The sequence below is a fragment of the Gymnoscopelus braueri genome (assembly GCF_963280865.1).
Source record: "Gymnoscopelus braueri genome assembly, chromosome: 2".
NCBI lineage: Eukaryota > Metazoa > Chordata > Actinopteri > Myctophiformes > Myctophidae > Gymnoscopelus > Gymnoscopelus braueri.
This window is the reverse complement of record NC_137604.1, coordinates 54,424,883-54,448,967: the sequence shown is the minus strand read 5'-3', so window position 1 is coordinate 54,448,967 and position 24,085 is coordinate 54,424,883. Positions and strand designations below refer to the sequence as shown.

Sequence of the window (24,085 nt, the reverse complement as noted above, 5' to 3'; positions counted from 1 at the left end):
TGGTGTAACCACTTGAACCCCAAGCATCCCTGTTCTGAGGTGGAACCGTCGCCAAAAATAGCCGATCTACAAGCTCACAACGCGTTGCAGCGCGCTGTGAGCTTGTAGATCTGCTATTTTTGGAAGTTGTACTGAATTTGCAGCTCAACAAAAGCTAATTGATCCTGGTGTATGATGGAGGACAATTTCACAATAACTAAATATCTGCGATGCGATTATTGTGAGCGTTTTTATCCCTAATGTAGACATGAATTAAATCACCCTGGGTACTCCTCCAGGCATGTTCCTCCTAGGGTTTTCACGTCATTGCTTTACTATGGAGTTGTACATGAAATCCAAGATCCCCAGATCTTTATCAGGGATAAAAAGCTCTGGTTTCTGTATATGGTGAACCACAGACAACACACACATTTAACCAACTGTTGTTCTAAGGCTTATTTGTATTTCAAATGTGAAATAGAAATATTGTTTCCCTTGATTGTTAATTCATCCTATGATCACAATGTTTATGTTGATTACTTTGAGCCAAACAGCATACATAATGATAATAAACTTTATTTGTATGGCACCTTTCATGACATCAAATGCAACCCAAAGTGCTTTACATAAAGAAAAATAACACAATATTAAACGAGGTTAAAAACAATAAGATCAAAAACAAATTAAAAGGAGGCAAGATCAAAATGAAACAATACAAGAAAATAGCAAGAACAAAACATCACTACATCACTTTAGAAGGATTCCAGAACCACTCAGACTACCAGTCACCTATTTAGGTACAAACTTCAATAAGGAACCACACAGACTCTACCTATTGAAAGATCTACTAAATCTACATTTACAGGGAACCACTAAAAGCAAGAGTAAAACAGTGGGTCTTGAGCTTGCTTTTAAAGCTATCTTTGGTCGTTGCCTGTCTTATATGTAATGGGAGCTTGTTCCAGGCCGTTGGCCCATAAAAGCAGAAAGCTGCTTAGCCATGTTTTTTATCATTAATTTTTGGCACCTCGAGGAGGCCAGCACTAGATGACCTAAGGAGAAGGGTTGGAACACATTTGGGCAGGCAATCCGAAACGTAGGAAGGTGCTAAACAATTAAGTGACTTAAAAGAATGTAAAAGGATTTTAAAATCAATCCTAACAGGAGCCAGTGTAAATATGCTAAAACTGGAGTAATGTGTTCTCTCATCTTGGTTTTTGATAAAACTCTGGCTGCTGCATTCTGAACAAGTTGTAGTCTCTCAGTGTTTTTCTTAGGAAAGCCAGAAAAAAGTGCATTACAGTAGAAGACGAAAGCGTGGATTAGCGTTGTGTTTCTGAGATGAAAGAAGGCAACCTATAGTAACATTGTTTATGTGTGCATTAATTTAACTAAGAATCGAGAATAACACCTAGGTCTTTTACTGTAACATTGTTTTGTATAGCCAGGCTACCCAGGGTACTGGATCTAAACTTTCTCTGCTCACTGGAGCCAATTATGGAAGGAATAAAACCGTGCCTGACAGACCAATCCAATTCTCAAGGCGGTGTAATAGGATCTTGTGGTCAACGGTGTCAAAGGCAGCCGTCAGGTCAAGTAGTAAAAGGACACACCACTAGAGGCAAACGTGTCCCTTTGTAAGGCCCTACACTGCACTTGTAGGGCAGTTTGTCTGTAATTCATACTATTTGCACTGTTTTATTACTTTCTGCTTTAGTATGACAATTTTTTTCTCATCTTATTGGATTTCTATTCTTACACGGTTGAGGAGGCTCTAAGAACAATAATTTCACTTCCTGCAATGTTGCCACAGCTGTACTGTAAGTGCATGTGAAAAGAAAGAACATACAATTGTATGTTATACATTTCTATTATACAAAACGGGAAAAAAAGAAAAGAAAAACGCCCTCCTGTCTCCTACTTAAGCCTGATTTATACTTGGCTGCATGCCGGTGTTGCATGCCCTAAATAGCAGATATTAGGCATGTAACGATTTATTGTAAATAGATTAAAATCAATTCAAAATGGTGACAATTTAAATTGATTTAATTAAAAATGTATCACAATGCAAACAGCAGAGGGCGGGTAAAAACAAAGACGAGAAAATACAGGATCTTTTTAAGAGAATTGATGTTTTCAGTCATTTGCTACTGTGTGTAAGAGAAATAATTTAAAAAGCGTCACGCAAGCTTGTAGATCTGCGATTTACTGAGCACGACACCGGCAGGCAACTCAAGTATAACTAAGCCTTTCTTTACTCACCAGGTTTGATTTTCTTGACCACAGGTCGGCGGTCACGGTCGGTCATCTGTTTGATGTCCAGCAGGGTGTGGGGGTTCCCGTTGTGGGGGGGCCAGAAGTAAACAAACACCCTGGAGCCGCTGCTGCCACAGTCCACCACCACCCCGTAGTTCAGGGACGGGTTGAGGACATCAGTGGCCTCCATGGTCTCCGCTATGGACAGGTATCTGTGGAGGATAAGTGACCGTGAATGAATGAATGGGAATAAACAATTTGTTTTGAGTTGATCATTCTGGCTTTGCAATACAATGATGCAAGTTAGATAACAGTTGCATCTGTGTAACCACTTTATCCATATTTTATACTTTGGCTATTCAAAAAATAGCAGATATACAAGCTCATAGCGTGGCACCGAGTGCCGCACTATGAACTTGTAGATCTGCTATTTTTGAAAATTCTTGAACTTTTTCTGAAAATATTTGAATATATATATATATTTTTAAAGGGAACATTTTTGACTCAAATCTTTGCTTCTGGGGGTCCCTGGACCAAAATATTGAGATGGGGGTCCACGGGCTAGCTAGACCCATTAAGACCCCCAGAAAAGTTAAGATTTTAGTTACAAATATTTGCTTTAAAAATATATATATATATATTCAAAGATTTGCAAAAATGTCACGATTTTTCAAAGAAATAGCAACAAACTCATAGTGCGGCACTCTGTGCCACACTATGAGTATATCTGCTATTTTTGAATAGCCAAAGAAATCTAAAATGACACAGATGCGTTCCCGGTCTTAATGGATTAAAGCAAAATAAAAGCTCACACAAAATTGCGTCCTAATGTGCGAATTTGTGAAACGGTGTGAAAGGAGAACAGTATCTCAATGCGTCGCAAACAGTGTTGAAACGGTGTGAAAGGAGAACAGTATCTCAATGCGTCGCAAACAGTGTTGAAACGGTGTGAAAGGAGAACAGTATCTCAATGCGTCGCAAACAGTGTTGAAACGGTGTGAAAGGAGAACAGTATCTCAATGCGTCGCAAACAGTGTTGAAACGGTGTGAAAGGAGAACAGTATCTCAATGCGTCGCAAACAGTGTTGAAACGGTGTGAAAGGAGAACAGTGTCTCAATGCGTCGCAAACAGTGTTGAAACGGTGTGAAAGGAGAACAGTATCTCAATGCGTCGCAAACAGTGTTGAAACGGTGTGAAAGGAGAACAGTATCTCAATGCGTCGCAAACAGTGTTGAAACGGTGTGAAAGGAGAACAGTATCTCAATGCGTCGCAAACAGTGTTGAAACGGTGTGAAAGGAGAACAGTGTCTCAAAGCGTCGCAAACAGTGTTGAAACAGTGTGAAAGGAGAACAGTATCTCAATGCGTCGCAAACAGTGTTGAAACGGTGTGAAAGGAGAACAGTATCTCAATGCGTCGCAAACAGTGTTGAAACGGTGTGAAAGGAGATGTACATGGCTCTGCAAGTGTGATCTAATATGAGAGTGACGACACGAGCGTTGACTCCCATTGTAAGAATGGAATGCGGAAATGCTCGTCCTATCTCAATGAGGAAGTTCCAATGTGTCATAACTCTCTCTCTCTCTCTCTCTCTATGGGTCTGGGCTTACTTACTTGTTGATCCGGCCCCCAGCGCGGTGCTGCTGGGGGCCCAGGAGCTGGTTCTGATAGAGGCCCAGCAGCAGCAGGGTCATACAGGTCAACAGCAGCAGCAGGAGCAGCCTCTGCCTGGGGACACAGCCACAGTACCAGGAGGCAGGCACACAGGACAGGCTGATCCTGTGTGGAGGAGAGAGAGGAGACAGCAGAGACAACCATGAGCAAAACAATATGAACTTAATTCATAAATAAAACAAAAAAAGTGCAAAAACGAAATGCACCGTGGAAGTCATTCAATTATGACAGTGGTTCTCAACCAGTGGTCCTTGAGGGGGTTCCAGGTGGTCCCCAGCTAAATGATGGAGAGTTGGTAACCAAATGGACCCTTGTTAGATCTTTAACTCTTGAGAGAGTAAAATGAAACCAAATGGACCTGTGAGGGTCCATTTGGTTTCATGTTACGCTCTCAAGAGTTAATTATTGTTAAACATCTGCATTACTTAATTTACAAGAAGTCTACAAAATTAAGAGAATGTAGAAGAATCGTTATTTTGATCAACGTTTGTCTGTTATCTCTCCTGTTGGTAACAACATCAATACAGCATGGAATTGTGGACAAAATATTGTAAGTTTTGGGTCTGAGAGTCTAAATGTCAAACGGGTTGAAAACAAGGGGCCAGCTTGAGATTTTTACATTGACTCCAATACGGAGACAGTTCATATGAATGGCCTGTAGTTTCTCTGTTGTACCCCTGCAGGTGTCAGAAAGAATTTATTTTAACGCAAGCGGATGGGTTTTTGACTAGATTTTCTTACCTTAATAAAAATTGTCATAAATTCTATATGCTTCCAGTCGCTAGTTTAAAGTCTCCTTTCAATCATCATGATATGCGTTTTGCTAAATTATGGTCCCATGTATTCTAAAATTGACGATAAAGTAAGCTATTCTCTAAGACAGGGGTTCCCAAAGTTGGGGTCGCGACCCCACTTGGGGTCGCGGGAGACTGACGGTGGGGTCGCGAAATTATTTTGAGTCATTAAAAAGAAATATATATATATATATATTTAAATTCAACAGAATGAATGAAATACAACCTAAAATGATTACAAATAGTACATATTACCATTTTAATACATTTTAAATGTGCACCGAACGTGCAAGTTTATGTGCATAAATTACCTCCAGGTTTGGGTGGGGTCGCGAGTCAATGGCCCCCTTATTTTAGGGTCGCGGGCTGAAAAGTTTGGGAACCCATGCTCTAAGAGGGGCGGGATGATTTGATTGACAAGCTACACAACCAATAGCATTCATTCCCCGCCCCCGCTCTTGATTGACAAGCAACCCAACCAGTAGCATTCTTTGGGGATTGTTTTCCGGTTCCTGTTCCCGACTTGCTTTTGGGCTTATATTAGAGATGGCGGATTTCAAATTCCTGAACAATCGGCTTCATTTTCGGTCTGTAGAAACCAGCGGTCTGGCTTTGTCCATCTCTTTTATACAGTCTATGGTTGAAAACCACTGAATTATATTAACTCTTTAACTGCCAAAAACGGGAATTCCCGTCCGATGGCTCTATGGCTATCATGGCCAATGACGGAAAGAAAGAAAGACGATTTTTTTTTTGTGAATTTTTCTGAATTTTTTTTTTTTTTTGGGGGTTTATCTCAAAGGAACTAGGAGATAACGCTATCCAAAAAAATGCTGCTCCATTCACTTCAATGTTAAAAAACAAACAGAGGCAAAATGCACCTTTTTCCTGGCAATGGGACAACACATTCTGAAATAAGTCTGGCAGTGAAAGAGTTAAAAAAGAACCACAAAATTGTATCGGTGATCCATCATCACCGATATACTAATCTCAGACTGTTGCATCCCACAATTTTCAAACGCTTCCGTCATACAGTCTGGAGCAACGGAAGCTCTGACACCTCCTCCCCGCTTCTAATAGGCTCTATTAAAAAGGACATCTGGCAAAAGGTGTTCTGATGTATTACACAATATAACAGATTATTGTGATACATAATTAATAAGACACTGTCTACTCTAAATTAATTTCACATATTGAGAGAAACCAGTAACTACCTAAATGGGCACCTTTGTTGTCAGGATCATTTCTACTCTTGTTGTCAGGATCATTTCTACTCTTGTTGTCAGGATCATTTCTACTCTCGTGACAACATAACATATTGTGAAGTGTCCCAAAAAAATTAATGCACACAACAACAACAACAACAACGTTTTCAGGTGCAGAAACAAAACTAAAACACGAAGATATGTCATGGACACTTCACTGAATCCCCCAAACCCAGCTTTATTCCAACTGTGCTAGAATAAATTAGGGTTTTGGAGTATTCTATTAAATGTACAAGTCACATTTCCCTACAACAAATTGTGAAATCAGCAGGGAGGAGGACATCATCAGATGAGAGCAAAGGTGCTTTGTCAAGAAATGATGTCATGGACAGGAGTTATCACACTTTGATCATTAACTTCCATAATGCACTATATCAGTGGTTCTCAACCTTTTCAGGCCACGACCCCCCCACCCCTCACACACACAGATAAATATTGTGGAAAATAGCCAATCTACAAGCTTGTAGATCTGCTATTTTCAAATTGTTTGCCTCTTTCTTATATAATTGGACAATTTGGCCAATGTTTGACCAGTTTTTATAGTATAGTTTATTGATTACTTTTGATGCAGTATTGGTCTTTTTCTTTAGGTATTAAAAATGTCTTAAGTCCTTAAATTGTCACTTCAGTGTCATCTGATCTGGGTGGGGACCCCCCACCAAATCATGAAGGGACCCCCCTGGGGGTCCCGACCCACAGGTTGAGAACCACTGCACTAGATTGCTGTTGCCGAATGTATGCATGCATCTATAAAGATAAGGCCAGTAATAACAGTCTTATGTAATAACTATAAGAGTGGTAAGATGGGCTAAAAACTATTCCTAAAAAAATAATACTATTGGCGAAGCTTAATATTCCTTACAACAGTGGGGTCCGGGCACCCCCAGGGGTCCCCAGAAAAACGATTGATTGTTAGGAACCCTTAATAATATAGCATCAAAATCATACATCGGCTATTTGAAAATAGCTGATCTACAAGCTCACAACGTGTCGTAATGTGATGCGTTGTGAGCTTGTAGATCTACTATTTTCCAAAAAATCTATCTGGGGAAATTTTTAAGATTTTTGAAAACATTTTAACAGCATATGGGGGGTTTGTTTGTATGGGAGTCCCTGGCACAAAACATTTTCAGACGTGGGTCCAATCCACGGCCAAATACATTTGGGGGTCTTTGACATGAAGAACCACCAGCTGTCTTACAAAGCAGGAGTTGTTGAGTGCCTTACCTTGCCATATGTTATAGAGGGAAATACAAGACTCTGTACAGTTGTCTAGTCATGGTGTGGTTTCTTCTGATGTGCTGCTGCCTGGAGGAGAGGAGAGAGAAGATTAGTGGTGGAAAAAGTACTCAAATGTTTTACTTAAGTAAAAGTAGCAATACCACAATATAAAAATACTCTGTTACAAGTAAAAGGCCTGTGTTCAAAATGTTACTTGAGTAAAAGTACAAAAGTATTGGCATCAAAATGTACTTAAAGTACCAAAAGTAAAAGTACTAAAATGTTTGAAAATAGCAGATCTACAAGCTCACAACGCGTCGCAATGCGACACGTTGTGAGCTTGTAGATCGGCTATTTTCAAATAGCCTGTATAAAATGGGGCTAAAGTGGTTAATGTATGTTTTATAATATTATATTGTATATCTGTAAAGTAACTAAAGTTTTCAAATAATTGTAGTGGAGTAAAGTACAATATTTGCCTCTGAGATGTAGTGGAGTAGAAGTAAAAGTATTGAATATTGGAAATACTGCAGTAAAGTAAGAAATACCTCAAGTGTACTTAAGTACATTATATATACTTTAGCTACTTTCCACGACTGGAAAAGATAAACAGATCCATGTCATCATAATATTGATTTGCATTAAATAACAACAGACAATACATTCCATAAGCTAGTTATGTAATTTAACTAGCCGCCACCACATACATACATATGGGCAGAAATTAATTAAATCACCACATTTATCCTATCAGTCGTTATGACGGCATGTTTTTTTTCTTTGCCAGAGAATAGATTATTATATGCTCACACACAAGTGCACAATATAATGATAAAAAGTGTAGTTTTAGCTAGCACCTAACCGGCTTCCGGGGGGATGCCATTCTATCCATTGACCACTTCCATATGGTTGTAAATAATGTAATGATGTGTGATTATGATATACTCACTGTGTGTTTCCTGTTCCAAGACTTGTTGATTGGGTCGTTGTATAAATGTGTTATTATTTGTTTAGTACAGAATATAAAGAGCCCAGTACTTCCTCGGATAGATTACTACAGAGGAGGAGGCTGGAGAGATCATGTTCGGATGGGAAGTGACACAACGACGTCTTTAAATCCACCACACTACGTATATCCGGGTGGGAGGAGGTAGCCATGGATCACACACGACGGTCGTCTCGTCTGTCACGACCGTTATGGATGAACTTCAACCTGGTGTTTGCACTTTCTCCATGTACATCTACGTAGACGTTCAGATTTCAAATATAAAGTGCGTACCTCATGGGTATAGATGTTATAATTGTGTACGGGCCCTCAGAGGTACCTGTGTCTTCCGTGTTGTTCAATTAAAAATGATTTTTTATTCGATTGGTGGCCATTTTCCTCAGAGTTACAATGTATCAGAGTGCTATACACCTCCCAACCGATAGGGTCACGTGGTTGAAAGCAAATGGAGAAAATACGAAGAAAATGGCCACCAATTGGATTAAAATTATTTTTATTGAACAATAAGGAAAATACAAGTACTTCTGAGGGTCCGTACATAATTCTAACATCAGTGGACATCAGGTAAGTACTTTATATTTGAAATATGAACGTTTATGTAGATGTATGGGCCATAAAGGGAGAAAATGCAAACACCAGGTTGAAGTTCATCCATGACTGTCATGTTTCAGGGCTAGGTGGGAGGATGGTGTCTCCTGTTGTTTTTGTAAGCCTCGTCATGTGTGCGCTGAACTACGCCTCCACGTGGACAAATGCCCACATGACAGGAACAGTAGATTATACTGTAGAATCATGTGTTGCCATAATTTGCCAACTTGGTTGCTTTTTGCCAGTGAGTGGTGGTGGTAAAAGTACTCAATTTGTTTTACTTAAGTGAAAGTATCAATACTGCAATATATAAATACTGTTTCAAGTAAAAGTCTGGACATCTAAATTTTCTTGAGTAAGAGTACAAAAGTTTGTTCTGCATAGTAGTCTGTCTGTCCTTTAATGTCACTATGAATCGAGTACAAAGGACCCCAATGGAAACAAGCCAATGGCTTTCTTGGGTTTTTAAATTCCTATTAGCTGACCTTGTATTGAACTGTACTTTCATGTGCTTTTTTTCTACAAACTTCTAATAAAGTATTCAATCAAGTATTTAGGTATCAAAATGTGCTTAAATACAAAAAGTAGAAAATACTCATTATGCAGAATGTCACAGAATGTCACACGTTTTCAAATGTATAAAATATTTTGAAAAGAGCAAGCAGATCTACATTCTTCAAGCTCACAATATTTGCCTCTGAGATGTAGTGGAGAAGTAAAAGTACTGAAAATTGGAAATACTCCAGTAAAGTTAAAAGTACCTCAAAAGTGTACTTAAGTACAGTGCTTGAGTAAATGTACTCAGTTACTTTCCACCACTGTCAATTTGGTTTCTTCTTGCTTCAGTCCATTCATTCAGAAACCATGATGCAATAGTGCACGTGTCTTTAATGTTACGGGGTGTTTCGGTCGTTTCGTTCAGAAATCATGTCATTAATGATGATCCACGACCTCAGCAGGTCAAGTTTGACCTTGACAGGTCAAGATTGTGTTGTTTCTACAAGTGTGTATCTGTGGGAAAAAAATGACCAAATCACTACCAAATCAAATCATTCTGTTTTAAGTAAAAACTTTCAAATTACATAAGCAGCAACACGCGTAACACACCACGTGACCACAGCTGCTGCTGCACTGTTATGAAAATACCGCACAATGCCCTTCCGTTGTCACAACTCTCAAGTCCCGCCCTACTGCTCTCGCCCGCCTTTACTTTTATGAACCCACGGTCCAATCGCGTGGACGTCTCGCCCGATAGTAGATGACCGACAGCTCTCTCGACCAACGAGCTTCTAGAATAGCTGTTTCCCTGTTCGAAGCCATACCTCCCCCGCCATTACGTCTCTTCCGGTCGGTTCTACGACCCCTTCGACCGCCCGCGCGCCGCCGTAACGACCTGAGGCTCCGCGGTTCGGTTGTGTAGGAGGTTCTGGTGGTTCCCTTAGGACTGAACTCTTAACAACGGCGTCGGTTATTATCTGGGCTGGAAAGGCCAACTTGCACCGCGGGGAAGACGGACCGGACCGCGGCGACACCCGAGAGGAACAGCCGCTAGTTTGACTACTAGTCGACGGAGCTCACCACCCCTCCCTCCGCATGGAAGCGGACGGTTTCGTTTCCCGGCGAGGAGGAGGCGGAGGAGTCACCATGTCGGTGGAGACTAGAACCAACAACAGCGCCAACAGCAGCAGCAGCAGCAGCGGCGGCGGGGTGAGTGCGGCGGCCGCGGCAGACATTCGGTGGCTCGGCGGGAGGCTGCTGGAGGGCACGGTGACGGGAGGCTTCGTCGGGAGTCTGTCGTCGTCGCCGAGGATCATGGGAGGTTCTTCCTCCGGAGCCGGAGGGGATCAGGACTTTAGCCCGATGGCGGTGTATCCTCACCGGACATCATCATCCATGGAGGGCTCCTCCACGGCGGCGGTGGTGGAGCCTGCTGAAATAGACTATGAGGGGCTTCCTCAGGGGGTCCCTACCAGCACCCACATGTTGGCAGGGTCCGTGGCTGGCATCATGGAACACTGCCTCATGTACCCCATCGACTGTGTGAAGGTATACATCACAATGAGTGTACATGTTTGTGTGTGACTGTTATCCAACCACCCTTGACGCCGATTGCTATAGAGTTGGATTTATATATACTACTAGGCCCCGTCTATCTACTAAGCCTGTCTGAAAGGGCTTGTTAGCAGACTAGCACTAGTTAGCATAACTACACTGTTGTTAGAGTAATGACACTGTTACTGCACTGTAACTACAGTGTAGTAACAGCACTTGTCCTGAACTACTAGTTACTACGATGGTGTGTGGTTAGTGGGTAGTGGTACTACACTGTAACTACACAGTTACTACACTAATCTTGAGAGTGTACAAATGGGACCTAATGGACATTTATAATGGTCCATTTGGTTTACATTTGTACTCATGAGTTACACTGATGATCTTACTGTCTAACTGTATCCTCCAGGGTTAAAGTAGGGTTTTTATTTTGTATACGATCTGGATCATGTGGGACAGTTATTGATTATTTAGGTGTTGTTGTTGATGTTATTACACGCATGTTATAAGGCAACACTAAAAGTGTCGATAAGAAAGGCTGGGAGGGTTATATAACATATGCAGATAACTTGCCCACTTGTGGGTATTGATTGCGGAAGCACATATTATATAATTAATTCAGTATTGACCTGGGCTAGAAGTCTTGAGTGTTTATTACTGTCACGTGTTTAGTTGCCCGGTGAGTGGAATCATGATGGAGTTCAGATAGCCTGTGTTTAGATCCTTGATTTAAAAAAATAATAATAATAAATAAATGAAGAGATGTGTCCAGTGACCAGTCCAGTGGCATGACATCCTAGTTGCCATGGATTTATAGCTGTAGTTTTACTGACATTGCTTAGTGGTGATTTCACTGGGTGCTATGTATATCATTTAACATTAAAGTTGAGGTCAGGGCAGCAGTATCATCTGGCTGTTTGTCACAAATCACAGTAATACACATGCACAGAAAATGACAGTTCTGTTGACAGTTGACCTTTTTTTCTGTACATTATTACTGTAGCCATATTGTTCAAGGTCATGTCTATTTGATTGGACCTGTAGGCACCCTGTTGCTCTTCGAAGCCTGACAAGGCCAGCTGAGGTCTGTCCTGTCCCCATGTCTACCTCTGCTTGACTCACGTGTGCTTGTTGTACAAGCTGTGAGTAGCTAGCCACACAGTGGTGGGAAACGTACTCGTATGTTTTACTTTAGTAAAAGTATCAATGCTGCAATATAGACATACTCTGAAACAAGTAAAAGTACAAAAGTATTGGTATCAAAATGTATTAAAGTACCAGCAGTAGAAAGTACTCATTTTGCAGTATGTCCCATTTCACAAGTTTTCAAATGTAGAACATGTAATAAAAAAATTGCAGAAGCTTGTAGATCGGCTATTTTCAAATAGCCAAAGTATATAGGGCTATAACCTACATGAACCACTATAAAGTGGTTAATGTAGGTTTTGTAATAATTATCAAAATCTACAAAGTAACTAGTAACTAAAGTTTTCAAATCATTGTAGTGGAGTAAAAGTACAATATTTGCCTCTGAGGTGTAGTGGAGTAGAAGTAAAAGTATTGGAAGTTGGAAATACTCCAGTTAAGTAAAAAAAAATAAGTACAGTACTTGAGTAAATGTACTTAGTTACTTTACACCACTGCTTGTTGTACAAGCTGTGAGTAGCTAGCTAGCTACGCAGTTAACACCTGATATCCCGCGTCCATAATGTTACTCGCCTTAGTTGCAGCTTTGAACTTGGCAGCTGAAGTCTATAGTCTGTCACACACAAACTGTTGGATTTATACGAATGGCCCCAATAAACAGGAAAAGTAGTACGAGCAGAAACAATAATATTGTCATGATATTTACACAAAATTGCATCTCACCATAAAGAAAATGCCCCCTCTTTTTGGACAGTTTGAAAGTTTGATTCTGAGAATTGTCCCACTAGCATTGTTTGTTTGTCCATGTCAACAGGAAATGTAATGCTGTATATGTTCTAAAGATTTAGCTTAACGTTTGTCAACCAGTTCAAATACTGTAGCTTCAAGTTATTGAAGTGAACATAGTCTGATAGTCTTTCGGAGATATATTTAAAAAAAAAGACGTCTGCTCTAAATCTGAATCACTTCTTTGTCAGATGGTATCATTCTGAGAAGGAACTAGGAAGTCAATTTGGTTGCTATTCTAGTAATGTTTGGTGGACTGCTTCCTCACTGTGACCATTGTCTTCATTTTCATAATCTGTTTCCTGGTGTCAACAGAGAAGGTTGGTCAACGTCATGACTTGGGCTTCTGTGGTCAATATGGTCTTTGTCTGATGCATTTCTTGCTTTCGTTTTTATAATCAGTTTCCTCGTTCTTCAGGGTCTTTTGAAAGGTTGTGGTTTCAGGATGTTAGTTCCTGTCAAGCAGGGTGAGGTTTGGTAGGTTCTGATGGCCTATATATGCATTAATTTTAGGGTACATTGCACATTTGGGGCTCTAGAGTCTCTGGTGCTACCCCAGAATGCCTTTCAGTAAAACGTTGACAGGAGGACACATGTTAGTAGATGTTGCAGGCTTCAAACCTACAGTAGTACCTCTAAGGACCACATTACTCCTGACACCTGCCATTTCTGTCATTTGGCCTGGGAGATTCTGTTCTTTATAAAGCCACCACCAGACCTCTTCTAAAAGGCATACTAGGTGCCTTTGGTTGTTACGTCTACCTAGATAGCTCCTGCTCGCAGTCAGGTGTAAATGACGTGGAGTGTTGAATATGGCCATTATGTTTGATGTGTTAACTACCAATGGAGAAATAGGACACCAACTTCTGTTGCTGTAAAATTATAAAAAAAATCTACGGATTCCATTCACACTCGCACCACAGATTTCTGATTGTTATTGAAGGGAAGATGGCCCCTAAAGATGCAGCATCTCTTTTTCGAGGAGGTCCCATAAAAACATGAACAACGTACATAGATGCATTCAATATAAGTACACATACATTCATACACAGATGGCTTGCTCACCCTCTCCCACCCACCAACCACCACCACACAGCTGTTGAACAACAGGAGAGACAGAACTAAGAAGGGTACAGTACAAATACTGCACAGAACATTGTGAAGGCCAATGGGTTTCGGCACGTTGAATTTCATCAGGGACATGCACGAGACACGAGTATAGTAAATACAGTTTACTGTACATGGCTGGCTGGCTGTAAACTATTAACAGTGTAATACAGTTTACAGCACATGGCTTGCAAACTATTAACATGTGTCATGTCCAAACAAGACATGTGGAGTTGTTACGTATCAAGCAAGGTTCAAGGCAAGCCAGTAGCATTTCAACCAGGAGTTTCCCGTATGGCTAAAATTAAAACTTTCGGCGCATAAGCTGTTGTGCGGTGCTTTTTCTTCTTTTCTTATGATGACGCACAGACAGATGATGGTCAGATGATTGATTGAATACTTTATTAGTCAGAAATGTAAACGGCACGTGGTACAGCACGTAGAAGCCCGTAGATATACAGTGTAAGACATATATGTATTGTACTTGTTTTTCAGATTTCCAATTTCATCCTGGTATTTATATTTCATCATGTGTTCCTTATGATTTTTATTCCTTGATCCTCGTTTATTGTTAGAATTTTAGGTTATTTTTCTTCAGTAGACTCGGGTCTATTGAGAAGTGGGGAAAGAAGGTTTTCCTTTAATTTTCCTTATAAACAGTCTGAATCTGGATTTCTCGGTTGTTGTGGTTCACTCTCCAAATCAGTTACGACCAGGACCACTGAACACATGACATGTTCAGTGACTGGTGGGGGTGAGTTGGCACATTCCAACCGGCTAAGTCATTTCCCAGCAGTCTAGAGAAGGAATTTCCATGGCAGCCTCCCAACCGCAGCCCTACATGATTACGTCTAAGGGAGAAAGCGGGATTTTTCAACATTGCGTAAAAACAAATGTCTGGAGTGCGTCACGGTCTTTTCATACATACACGTTTTAGTAAGTTATTAATGGAGTTGGGACAGCTGATTCCAGAAACTACCAGAGAATAACAAATTTGTAATTCAATATTCATTCCTCGGGCGATTGGAGTAATCTGAAATTCAGTTTTATTTCTGAGAGGACGTCGGTAGTGCTGTAGGGAAAGTGTACTATCCAAATTAAAATAAGATGGAGGAAAAAGGCCTCCACCGGCATGGATTGCTTTTTGCAGTTGTTGCAGCCTAGGCTATTGTTGGTGTAGCAGTGTGTATGTCACTGTGACACTGTCCACAGCGTGTATGTCACTGTGACACTGTCCACAGCGTGTATGTCACTGTGACACTGTCCACAGTGTGTCAATTTCGGTGTATGGGTGACCAGACAAACTGCTGTATAATGTGATTGATTGATTGATTTTATGTAATTTATTAGATTCAAGCCACAGTACACAGGATAATTTATCAAAATGAATTCTGCTCAGATAGAACCTAATTTTTTGTGACATTTAACCACCCTTAACAATACTTAAGCACAAACAAAAACAAAATTAAGACATAAAAAACAAGAAAAATAACACTTAAGGTACAGGGTCCAACACATTTCTTCACATTGACACCAGAGTACTCAACCTGGGAGTGTCCACTACATTTATGAATAGTTGCCACGTCTTTAAAAAGCCTTTGTGATTATCATGTAGGATGTATGTACGTTTCTCTAAGGAAAGTATCCTTTACACTGTTTCATACCGGTCTGCTATTGAGGGTGGATCTTTAGCAATCCATATCTGTTGATCTCTGACCTCTTGTCCCTTCACCCCTGTCACAGACACGCATGCAGAGCTTGCAGCCGGAGCCGGGAGCACGCTACCGCAACGTGATGGACGCTCTGCGGCAGATCGTGCGGACCGAAGGGGTGTGGAGGCCTGTCCGGGGCCTGAACGTAATGGCGGTCGGGGCGGGGCCAGCCCATGCCTTGTACTTCGCCTGCTACGAGAAGATCAAATTCTCCTTGAACAACGCAGTCTACCCTGGAGCCAACAGCCACTTTGCTAATGGTAAGGAACTAGGGAGCCTGTGTGGACACACAACCACACAGGATGTTACAACACCCTACTTCTCCAAAAGACGTTTGAAGTGTTTCTTTTTGGTGTCTCATGAGCTCCGGTGTGTTCTTATTTTGCCTGTCCTGACCTTTGCCATGGACCATGTTGTGCTACAGTACTCTACATAGAGTAACATTAAGGACTGTGTACACAGAATGTTTAGTTTTTCCTTCTCACTGCCGATTACTTTAGTGTGTGCATGGTGCCCTTTTTAAAAAGTGTTTGTTGTTGACACTTATTATTATGCAATGTTTGAACCTAGCAACCATTGCTGTGCTAGAACGTTGTGTGATCTGCGTTATTATCACAAATATTAGCCTAGATAGAAAAACGGTAACATTGATGCCATGGTATGTGGTATAGATACAGTACTGTATATAGTATCAAAGCAGGTCGTAAATGAACGGGTTGTGAGACACTGCCAGGATCAACCTCTCTTGCTGTTGTGATTGTGAAATCTGAATGGGGACTCAGTCAAATAAGATAGACAATATAAGGCAAAGTCACAGTTCAGAGGAATGAGTGACTATATTTTGATATCAAAAGGAGTTCAGGACTTACATTTCGGCAGCACAGAATCGCATTGGAAAACAACCTAGTTGAACTCGAAGCACACACTGATTTGTTACAGCTTATATACACATACAGTAATACCAAAGACCTCCCCTCAGCATCAAAAAACTTTTTGTTTTCACATAGAGATGAAACACTTAATTTCCCCACTTCCTGTCACCCCACACAGACAAGTCAATTTACTTATCAACTTAGCATAAGGACAAAAGAATTACAAATGTTGCAAAGATGCCAGTCTGTCTGATAAGGCAGGGTGGAGTCACACAACACATGAGACCCACAGGAAACAGAAAGAGCAATACAATTATACGTTGGTTCATTTAAAATGTTTACTTTCATAAAATATCTTTGACACTGTGTTAATTGATCGTCGGCATAGGGGCACCTGGATGACAGTTTGCCACTTTTAGTCCCTCCTCTTCCTTGATTTTAATTGGTCAGTCAAAAAAAGTGATATTGATGAGCTGCACTTTTAAATGTTCTAATTTAGGTGCCGGGGGCGTGCTGCCAAAAAAAGAAACGCCAGCTGCCAAGAGCACTACGGTGCATCTTTACCATAGAAATGCATGGCAGAATGGCACTGGTAGCTGCAAGAAAACAAAACGTGTTCTGTGGACATACAGTACACTGCTGCTGTTGGGTAATACACAAAGCATTTTCTGCTTTAGGGCGCGGTCACACAAATACTGTATGCGATGGCAGGGAGTGTCAAATAAGTCAACATTAAACAAAGTTGAACTCCATGCGATGGTACATGAATGTGACGCAACAATGCATTGCAACCGGAAACTACACCCTATCGCTTGGCATAGAATAGAAGTGAATGGGACGCCACTGTTTCAGTTACACATACAGTATAAATAAATATAATAAGCTACGACAAACACAGCCAGGTGCACACACTTTGTCCACTGTCTGTCGCCAGCAATAACGAAATGTCCGAGAGTGAAAGCACGTCGTCGGACATTGATGAAAATAAACAGCAGCGATGTATACAATTCCTGAGCCATTGAGATAGAACAGGGGCTTTCAACTGATTGTGAACCAGGGACCACCACCCTGACTAAGAATCAACCTGGGGACCACCGTTGTGTTGGGAGGAGATATGGGCTATAGATATATTTGGAGATATTTGGTGAAATATGTCCATCAAATGTCAGAAAATGTTTAATAGGCGTGCTTTGGGGAAAAAAAGTGTGTAATGAAATAATGACTGTTAACTCATTAAGTGCCAAAAATATTTCTGGCTATATCACCCCTGTGCCAAGGCCAAAAATACATTGTAAAAAAAAAGTGCTTTGGAGCCGAGATACAGCCTTTTCAGTAAGAAGTTAAACAAGAAGTGAATGGAGCAGCAAATCTTCAAATCATCATATCTTGGGTTCTGAACCTTTTTTTTTCAAAAAAAAAAAAAAAAAAAAAAAAGATATTTTTTTGAGTTTTTTTTTTTTTTTTTTTTTTTTTTTTTCATGACGTCTCAGACGTCATTGGCACTCTGGGCTTATGAAAAACGTGACGTCTGCGACGTCATTGGCACTGAATGAGTTAACAACTCTTTGACTGCCAGAGTATTTTCATAAAGTACTCCCCCAGTGCCAGCAATTTTCGTGTTTTTTTATTTTTATATTTTGAATTTGTTTCATGAAAATAATTTAAAGACACATAATTTAAAGGCACAGCACAAATCCGCCACTAGAGAGCAGCACATGACAGCTTGATCAGGTCGTTGGGTCACTGTCACCCTTCTTGGGAGATTAGACAGGGAAAAACATGAAAACGGATGTGACGTAGTCCCAGATTGTCTGATCGGCCAAAATTACAATGTGATACACGACGGCGATGACTGATCGTCACCCAGACCATAGATTATAGAAGAGAACCTGTCCGTTTGTCTGTTATACCGTGTGAAAAACCGTTTGTTTACCTATTTTGGACGAAAATGACCGGGGAAAAAAATCAAAAACCGGAAACGGAATCCAGGTCATGAAACCGGATGCAGATGTGGGTGAAGTAAGTGGAACTCGAAAATAACATTGAATATTAAGCAGCATAGCGCAATCAGAGATTAAACAATGAACGCGCGTCCAGCGCGTCGAACGCGTCGACGGCCAACTGGACAAAGTAGCACTTGACGCGTTATCGCGTCGTCCGCAGTCAAAGAGTTAAGGGCTTCATTTCATATGTTGCATGACACTACGTGCAACAAATGATATCAAGCCCAGGCATTATTTAACTGAAATATACGAGTGGTCCAGAGCTATTTGTTTTTAATAATGATGACTCAATCAGGCAATCTGGTACACTTCCCCTTCTTGAGATTCTAACTCCCTTTTCTGTGGAATTTCTTGACCTCAGACTTCCCAGTAACTGACTATTGTTATTGACGCATCATCATAGGTCACCAGGTCATTTAGTGCACTGTTCCGTGGAAGAAAATAAATTAAATGCATGGTCAGGGAGTCAGGGACCACATGCAAAACCATCTGTTGAAAACCCCTGAGATAGAAGAGCTGCGTCAATAATGGGTCAAAAACACTACGTTTGTGGCCCGATGGCGTGAACGAAGATGTCAGAACTCTTTCTATGTCAGTGGCTCTGTACAATGCTGCAGTGAGCTGCTGTGTTGTTAGGCAGGAGTGGTGGTGGGGTATGGCGGCCGGGTGCCCTAGTGGCCAAAATATGAGGCAAAACTCGGATATTAACTGTACAATTTATATATATTTTGTCAAAGGGGAGACCCCATGACCAATATTTGTGGCACAGACAAACAGCACAAAACACACCATCACCCTTTTTTCATTGTAGATGCTAGATGGTAGAGACTAGCGAGACAGGGAATTGATGGGAGGGGGACTTGCAGCTCAGGTTTTTAGTCTAGAATCGAACTGGGTGGGTGGGGACACTGCGACTATGTGGTTGACGCCAGGTATCTAGTGACACGCCCTAGAAAATGTATAATGTGAAGTGGCTGTGGTTCTACTGGCCAGATTCCAGTTAGAACTACAAGTGTGCATAACTGGAAAAAGGTCTCACGAAGCAGCGCTATAAAAGGATTTTAGTTTTTCAGCAAACATTCCCTGAATGGTTCAAAACAAATGTATTTTTTAGATCATTGGTTAATTACATTCAAATGTAAAAAGTACTTAATTTCCTAGTACTGTTGGTCATTATATTGAACCTGCTAGAGGTTAACATCGTCTCCTGGTATGGGAACCTCTCAGTTAGAGATAGGAACAAGCTCACCCAGGTAGTCAACCAGGCTAGTAAGATCATTGGAGACAAACAATTGCAACTTCAGGACATATACAACCGCTCATAACCAAAAAGGCAATTCAGGTTTACAATGACTCTACCCACCCTCTTCACCGTTCATTTGAGCTGTTACCATCAGGCAGGAGGCTTAGAGTACTGTTAACAAAAAAGAAGGGTTACAATAATTAGTTTTTGCTTCATCTGCAGTGTATATTTTGAATAAGAACATTTTTAAATAACCCTACCACCCAATCCCTACAGCCCATGATCACTGTTGCTGTTATGGGAATATGTTTTATATTGCATTTGTGTATTGTGTTTTTATTGTTTGTTTGTATACTGGATGCCAGTGTGCAAAAACAATTTAATGGACAATAAAGTTTTATTTATCTTTAACGCCCTCTGCTCTTTGTCTGTGTGTCTCCTGTAGGTGTAGCAGGCTGTATGGCTACGTTACTCCATGACGCTGTTATGAACCCAGCAGAAGGTACAAGTCTGTTCTCTTCTTACTCTAATTATTAGAGTCTAATACATTGGTTCTCAAACCTTTTTTATTTCATGGACCCCATAACTCAGAGAGTGTACAAATAGAACCAAATGGACCCCATTTGGTTCCATTTGTACACTCTGAGTTGTAGACCTCTCAAAGGGTCCATTTGGTTGGAATCCCCACAAGGAACCCTGAGGGTCCCTGGACGGCTGGACTGGACAACACTTTGAGAACCACTGCTCTAATATGTCAGCTCACCTGACGCACACACACACACACACACACACACACACACACACACACACACACACACACACACACACACACACACACACACACACACACACACACACACACACACACACACACACACACACACTTGTAACTCTGCAGGTGTGACACAAGGGGGAGCTCATGACTTTTCTTTACCAATTGTAGTAATAGAGAAGACTCCTACTGCCTTGAACTTCAATGTTTTCTGGTTCTTTTAGATTTTAGTACTGTAAAATATGGTGGGGAAAAAATGCAAATGTATTGTGTAATATATTATGTAGTCCATATGCCCTATCTTCATGAAACAGGCTTCTGACTGGGCAACTTCTAATAATATTGTAGAATGGACATAGATATCTGATCAATCAGCACATATAAATGATATTAGAAATGGGGAAAAGTGGGAACTCTTGACTATATGGTGCGATTGGGCAGACAGCTTATTTCATTCTATCCATTCAGAGTAAGTACATTTATTTTAGTGCATTCTGACATGTCTGTGCGTCCTAACCTCCTCTCTGCTTCCCCCCGCTGGCCATCAGTGGTGAAACAGCGCATGCAGATGTACAACTCGCCGTACCGCGGCGTGCTGGACTGCATCGGCGCCCTGGTGAAGCACGAGGGCCCCGCCGCCTTCTACCGCAGCTACACCACGCAGCTCACCATGAACGTGCCGTTCCAGGCGCTCCACTTCATGACCTACGAGTACCTGCAGGAGCTGCTCAACCCCCACAGACAGTACAACCCCACCTCCCACGTGGTGTCCGGGGCGCTGGCCGGCGCCCTGGCCGCCTCCATCACCACTCCTTTAGACGTCTGCAAGACGCTGCTCAACACCCAGGAGGCCCTGGCCATCCACGTGATCCAGGCCCAGGCCCCGACCGTGGCCGCGGGGGCAGGGGGAGGAGTCAGTGCGGCGGTGGCGGCAGCCTCCACCGGCGGCGACATCTCCTCCCGCCACATCTCGGGCCTGGGCGAGGCCTTTCGGACGGTTTACAGGATGGGCGGCGTGCCGGCCTTCTTCAAAGGCGTCCAGGCCCGGGTCATATACCAGATGCCCTCCACGGCCATCAGCTGGTCCGTCTACGAGTTCTTCAAGTACGCCATCACCAAGAGGCAGCACGAGAGGCAGCTCCGCGGCGAGCGAGACGGAGACAAGTAAGAGAAGCTCGCCGTGGAGGACGAGAAGAAGAGAGCTTCAACAATGGTCGACGAGGGAAATCTGGTTTACCCAAACCAAGTCCTTCTCTGCCCTTTTGTTTTTTCCTTTAGGTTTCATTTGTCAGTCCCCACTCCCCTAAAGTGGCTTATGTAGGGTGATGTAATGGACACTTGAAGGGAGAAAGAGTGACAAATCAGACCATATATAGGGATAAACCTATAAACACCTCCTAACATCTAGACAATGCTCACACCTTCAACATTGGGAAATAAATATCCCCTCTTTCAGCTGTTAATGTAGACATACTTTGCACTTTAAGAAAATATATATACTGTATATACAGTGTTTATATGTTACTACCACTTCATCCGTTGAACACAAGGAAGTGCTAAGCTTAAACTTCACACATAAAACAATGGAAAAAATGTACAACCAAGTAAATCATTTAAATCTCTGTTCCGAGGAAGGCTGTTCGGTTGCGTGACGTGACATTAACAAATAATGGTCAAAATACTTCGTCAGCGCATTGTAATGTGGCCGCTTACAGTCAGAAAATGGCTTTCTGACATTAAGTTTAATCAGGAATATATAGTAACTAATATTATTTTTTGATTTATTTTAAGTCTGAAGAACTTCCTTCTCATCTGGGCGACACTGGCAGGACTCGTATTAAGTTATTTCCTCAGCCTAATGATAAAGCTGAGAGTCACGTTATGATTTGTGTAACACTTGAGTATTAAACAACACTTAGCTGTGGTTGGGTGTTAGGGGCATATGCATCTGTTAAGTGGATGAATGTGATTGTGTGCTGTTACAGTTACCGGATGAGTGTAAATTACACTGTAAATCTTGAGTGTTAATTTATCCCGTTGTAACTCAGAGAGTGGACGAATAAGGGTTGGTATCCGGAACCGAAGGAACCCGATCCAACATTTAGGAACCGAAAACCGTTCCATCATATTTGGAACCGGTTCTAAATTGACCCTTACAAGTCTGTAACTCTGACTGTATACAAATGGAACCAAGGGGAGGTCCTTTGAAATGTAAAAGTTTGAGAAACACTGCTGTAAACTGTTCCAGGGACCTGAAAGTACTAGTCGGGCAGTGCTGTCCCCTGGTCTATTACCCCCCCGGTCAGTGCTTTCGGGTCAACACACTTGTCCCCATGATGCTTAGTCTTTGCAGATTGATGCTGCTGATACACATTAGTGGAGTTTTATCTCAAAATGCGATATCTGCCACTTGGGGGGGAAAAAAGTTACCTCTTTTTACCAAAATGTTAAAGTATATATACATACCCACGGGTAGATTTTCAAGGTCTGCAATAGTTCCTTATAGCATTTTTTCAAACATGGACTAAAGACCATATTTGACTAAATGTTAAAAAAAAAGATTTTTTTTAAATTGAATGACCTATTTTTCAAGAAAATAGAACTAGAAAACACTTCAAGAAGACTTTGTTTTCACAGGAATACTACAGTCCAATATATCGCATTTTAGAATAGAAGTCTTAAAGGGATACTTCACTTTAGGGCCGGGGCCGCATTTAAAAAAAATATTAAAAATAAATGAAAAAAGTTATGGAAAATTCATGGCCCCCTCACGCATTAGAGTGTCCTACTAATGCGTGAGGGGGCCATGAATTTTCCATAACTTTTTTCATTTATTTTTAATATTTTTTTTAAATGTTTCCCCGGCCCGAAAGTGAAGTATCCCTTTAAGTCTTTCAGATTGGTCCTAAACGGGCATAACTAAATGCCTTAGCAAAACAGTTCTTTGTTTGATTGATTGTTTTGTGTTTTGTTTTGTTCTTTGATTTTAAAATCTGCACGGCTTCGTAGCACTTACAGTAATTTACATTGACTTGCACCGTGAAGAAAGTAACGTGCACAATGACAATTACTACTACTACTACAACACAAGGCCTTCCAAATAGCCGCCACACACTCGACGCACAATGACAAAAGCAAGGGTTCCTTTGAGGCATAACTTTGTGTGTTTTGAAGCCATATGCAAGGAGATTAGAGCATTGTACATAAGATGTAGACTAGAGAGATGGGCAGATCAAAGCCAGCTATATTTTGGAGACAAATTGTGCTGAATTATACAAATATGAATTATTATATGACCCAATTGTGTCACGGTCATTCTCTATTACAACCAGGTAGCGATGAATAACCTGTGTTATACGTACATTTCTAAATGGACAAGGAAACAAAAAAACATGCTGGCTATAATATTTTAAAGCTGTTGTAGAAGTGGTCTTCTTGCTATGCCGAGTTTTCATTCATGGAAAACCAAAGACTGACGGCAATAGAGAGAGGAGGAAAGTTTAAATGGGTCAAAAAAGGATGATAATGATAATGTGAAATGCTTGAAAACTGAAAGAGAAGCCTGTATTTTGTGAATTGTAAATAAACTCGCTATGGCAGCTCCTCGCA

At 41.2% G+C, this 24,085-nt stretch overlaps 2 protein-coding genes across 2 annotated transcripts in view; one reads left to right on the top strand and one right to left on the bottom strand.

Moving 5' to 3' along the window:
- The window catches only part of LOC308074965 (ectonucleoside triphosphate diphosphohydrolase 7-like), a 31,851-nt gene extending 23,415 nt beyond the window's left edge, over positions 1-8,436 (bottom strand). The window contains exons 1-4 of the mRNA XM_080414533.1: positions 8,139-8,436; positions 7,196-7,276; positions 3,850-4,014; positions 2,242-2,447 (exon numbers count right to left, since the gene is read on the bottom strand). Coding sequence (XP_080270659.1) covers positions 2,242-2,447; positions 3,850-4,014; positions 7,196-7,203 — 379 coding nt within the window. The 5' untranslated portion in view covers positions 7,204-7,276; positions 8,139-8,436. The remainder of the gene's footprint in view (positions 1-2,241; positions 2,448-3,849; positions 4,015-7,195; positions 7,277-8,138) is intronic.
- Positions 8,437-10,143: 1,707 nt separating this feature from the next.
- On the top strand, positions 10,144-23,177 carry LOC308099450 (mitoferrin-2-like). The gene is made up of 4 exons (XM_080448193.1): positions 10,144-10,829; positions 15,618-15,846; positions 20,150-20,206; positions 21,025-23,177. Exons 1-4 carry the CDS (start codon positions 10,377-10,379, stop codon positions 21,642-21,644), a joined length of 1,359 nt encoding a protein of 452 aa, XP_080304319.1. The 5' UTR covers positions 10,144-10,376; the 3' UTR covers positions 21,645-23,177.
- Positions 23,178-24,085: the final 908 nt, after the last annotated feature.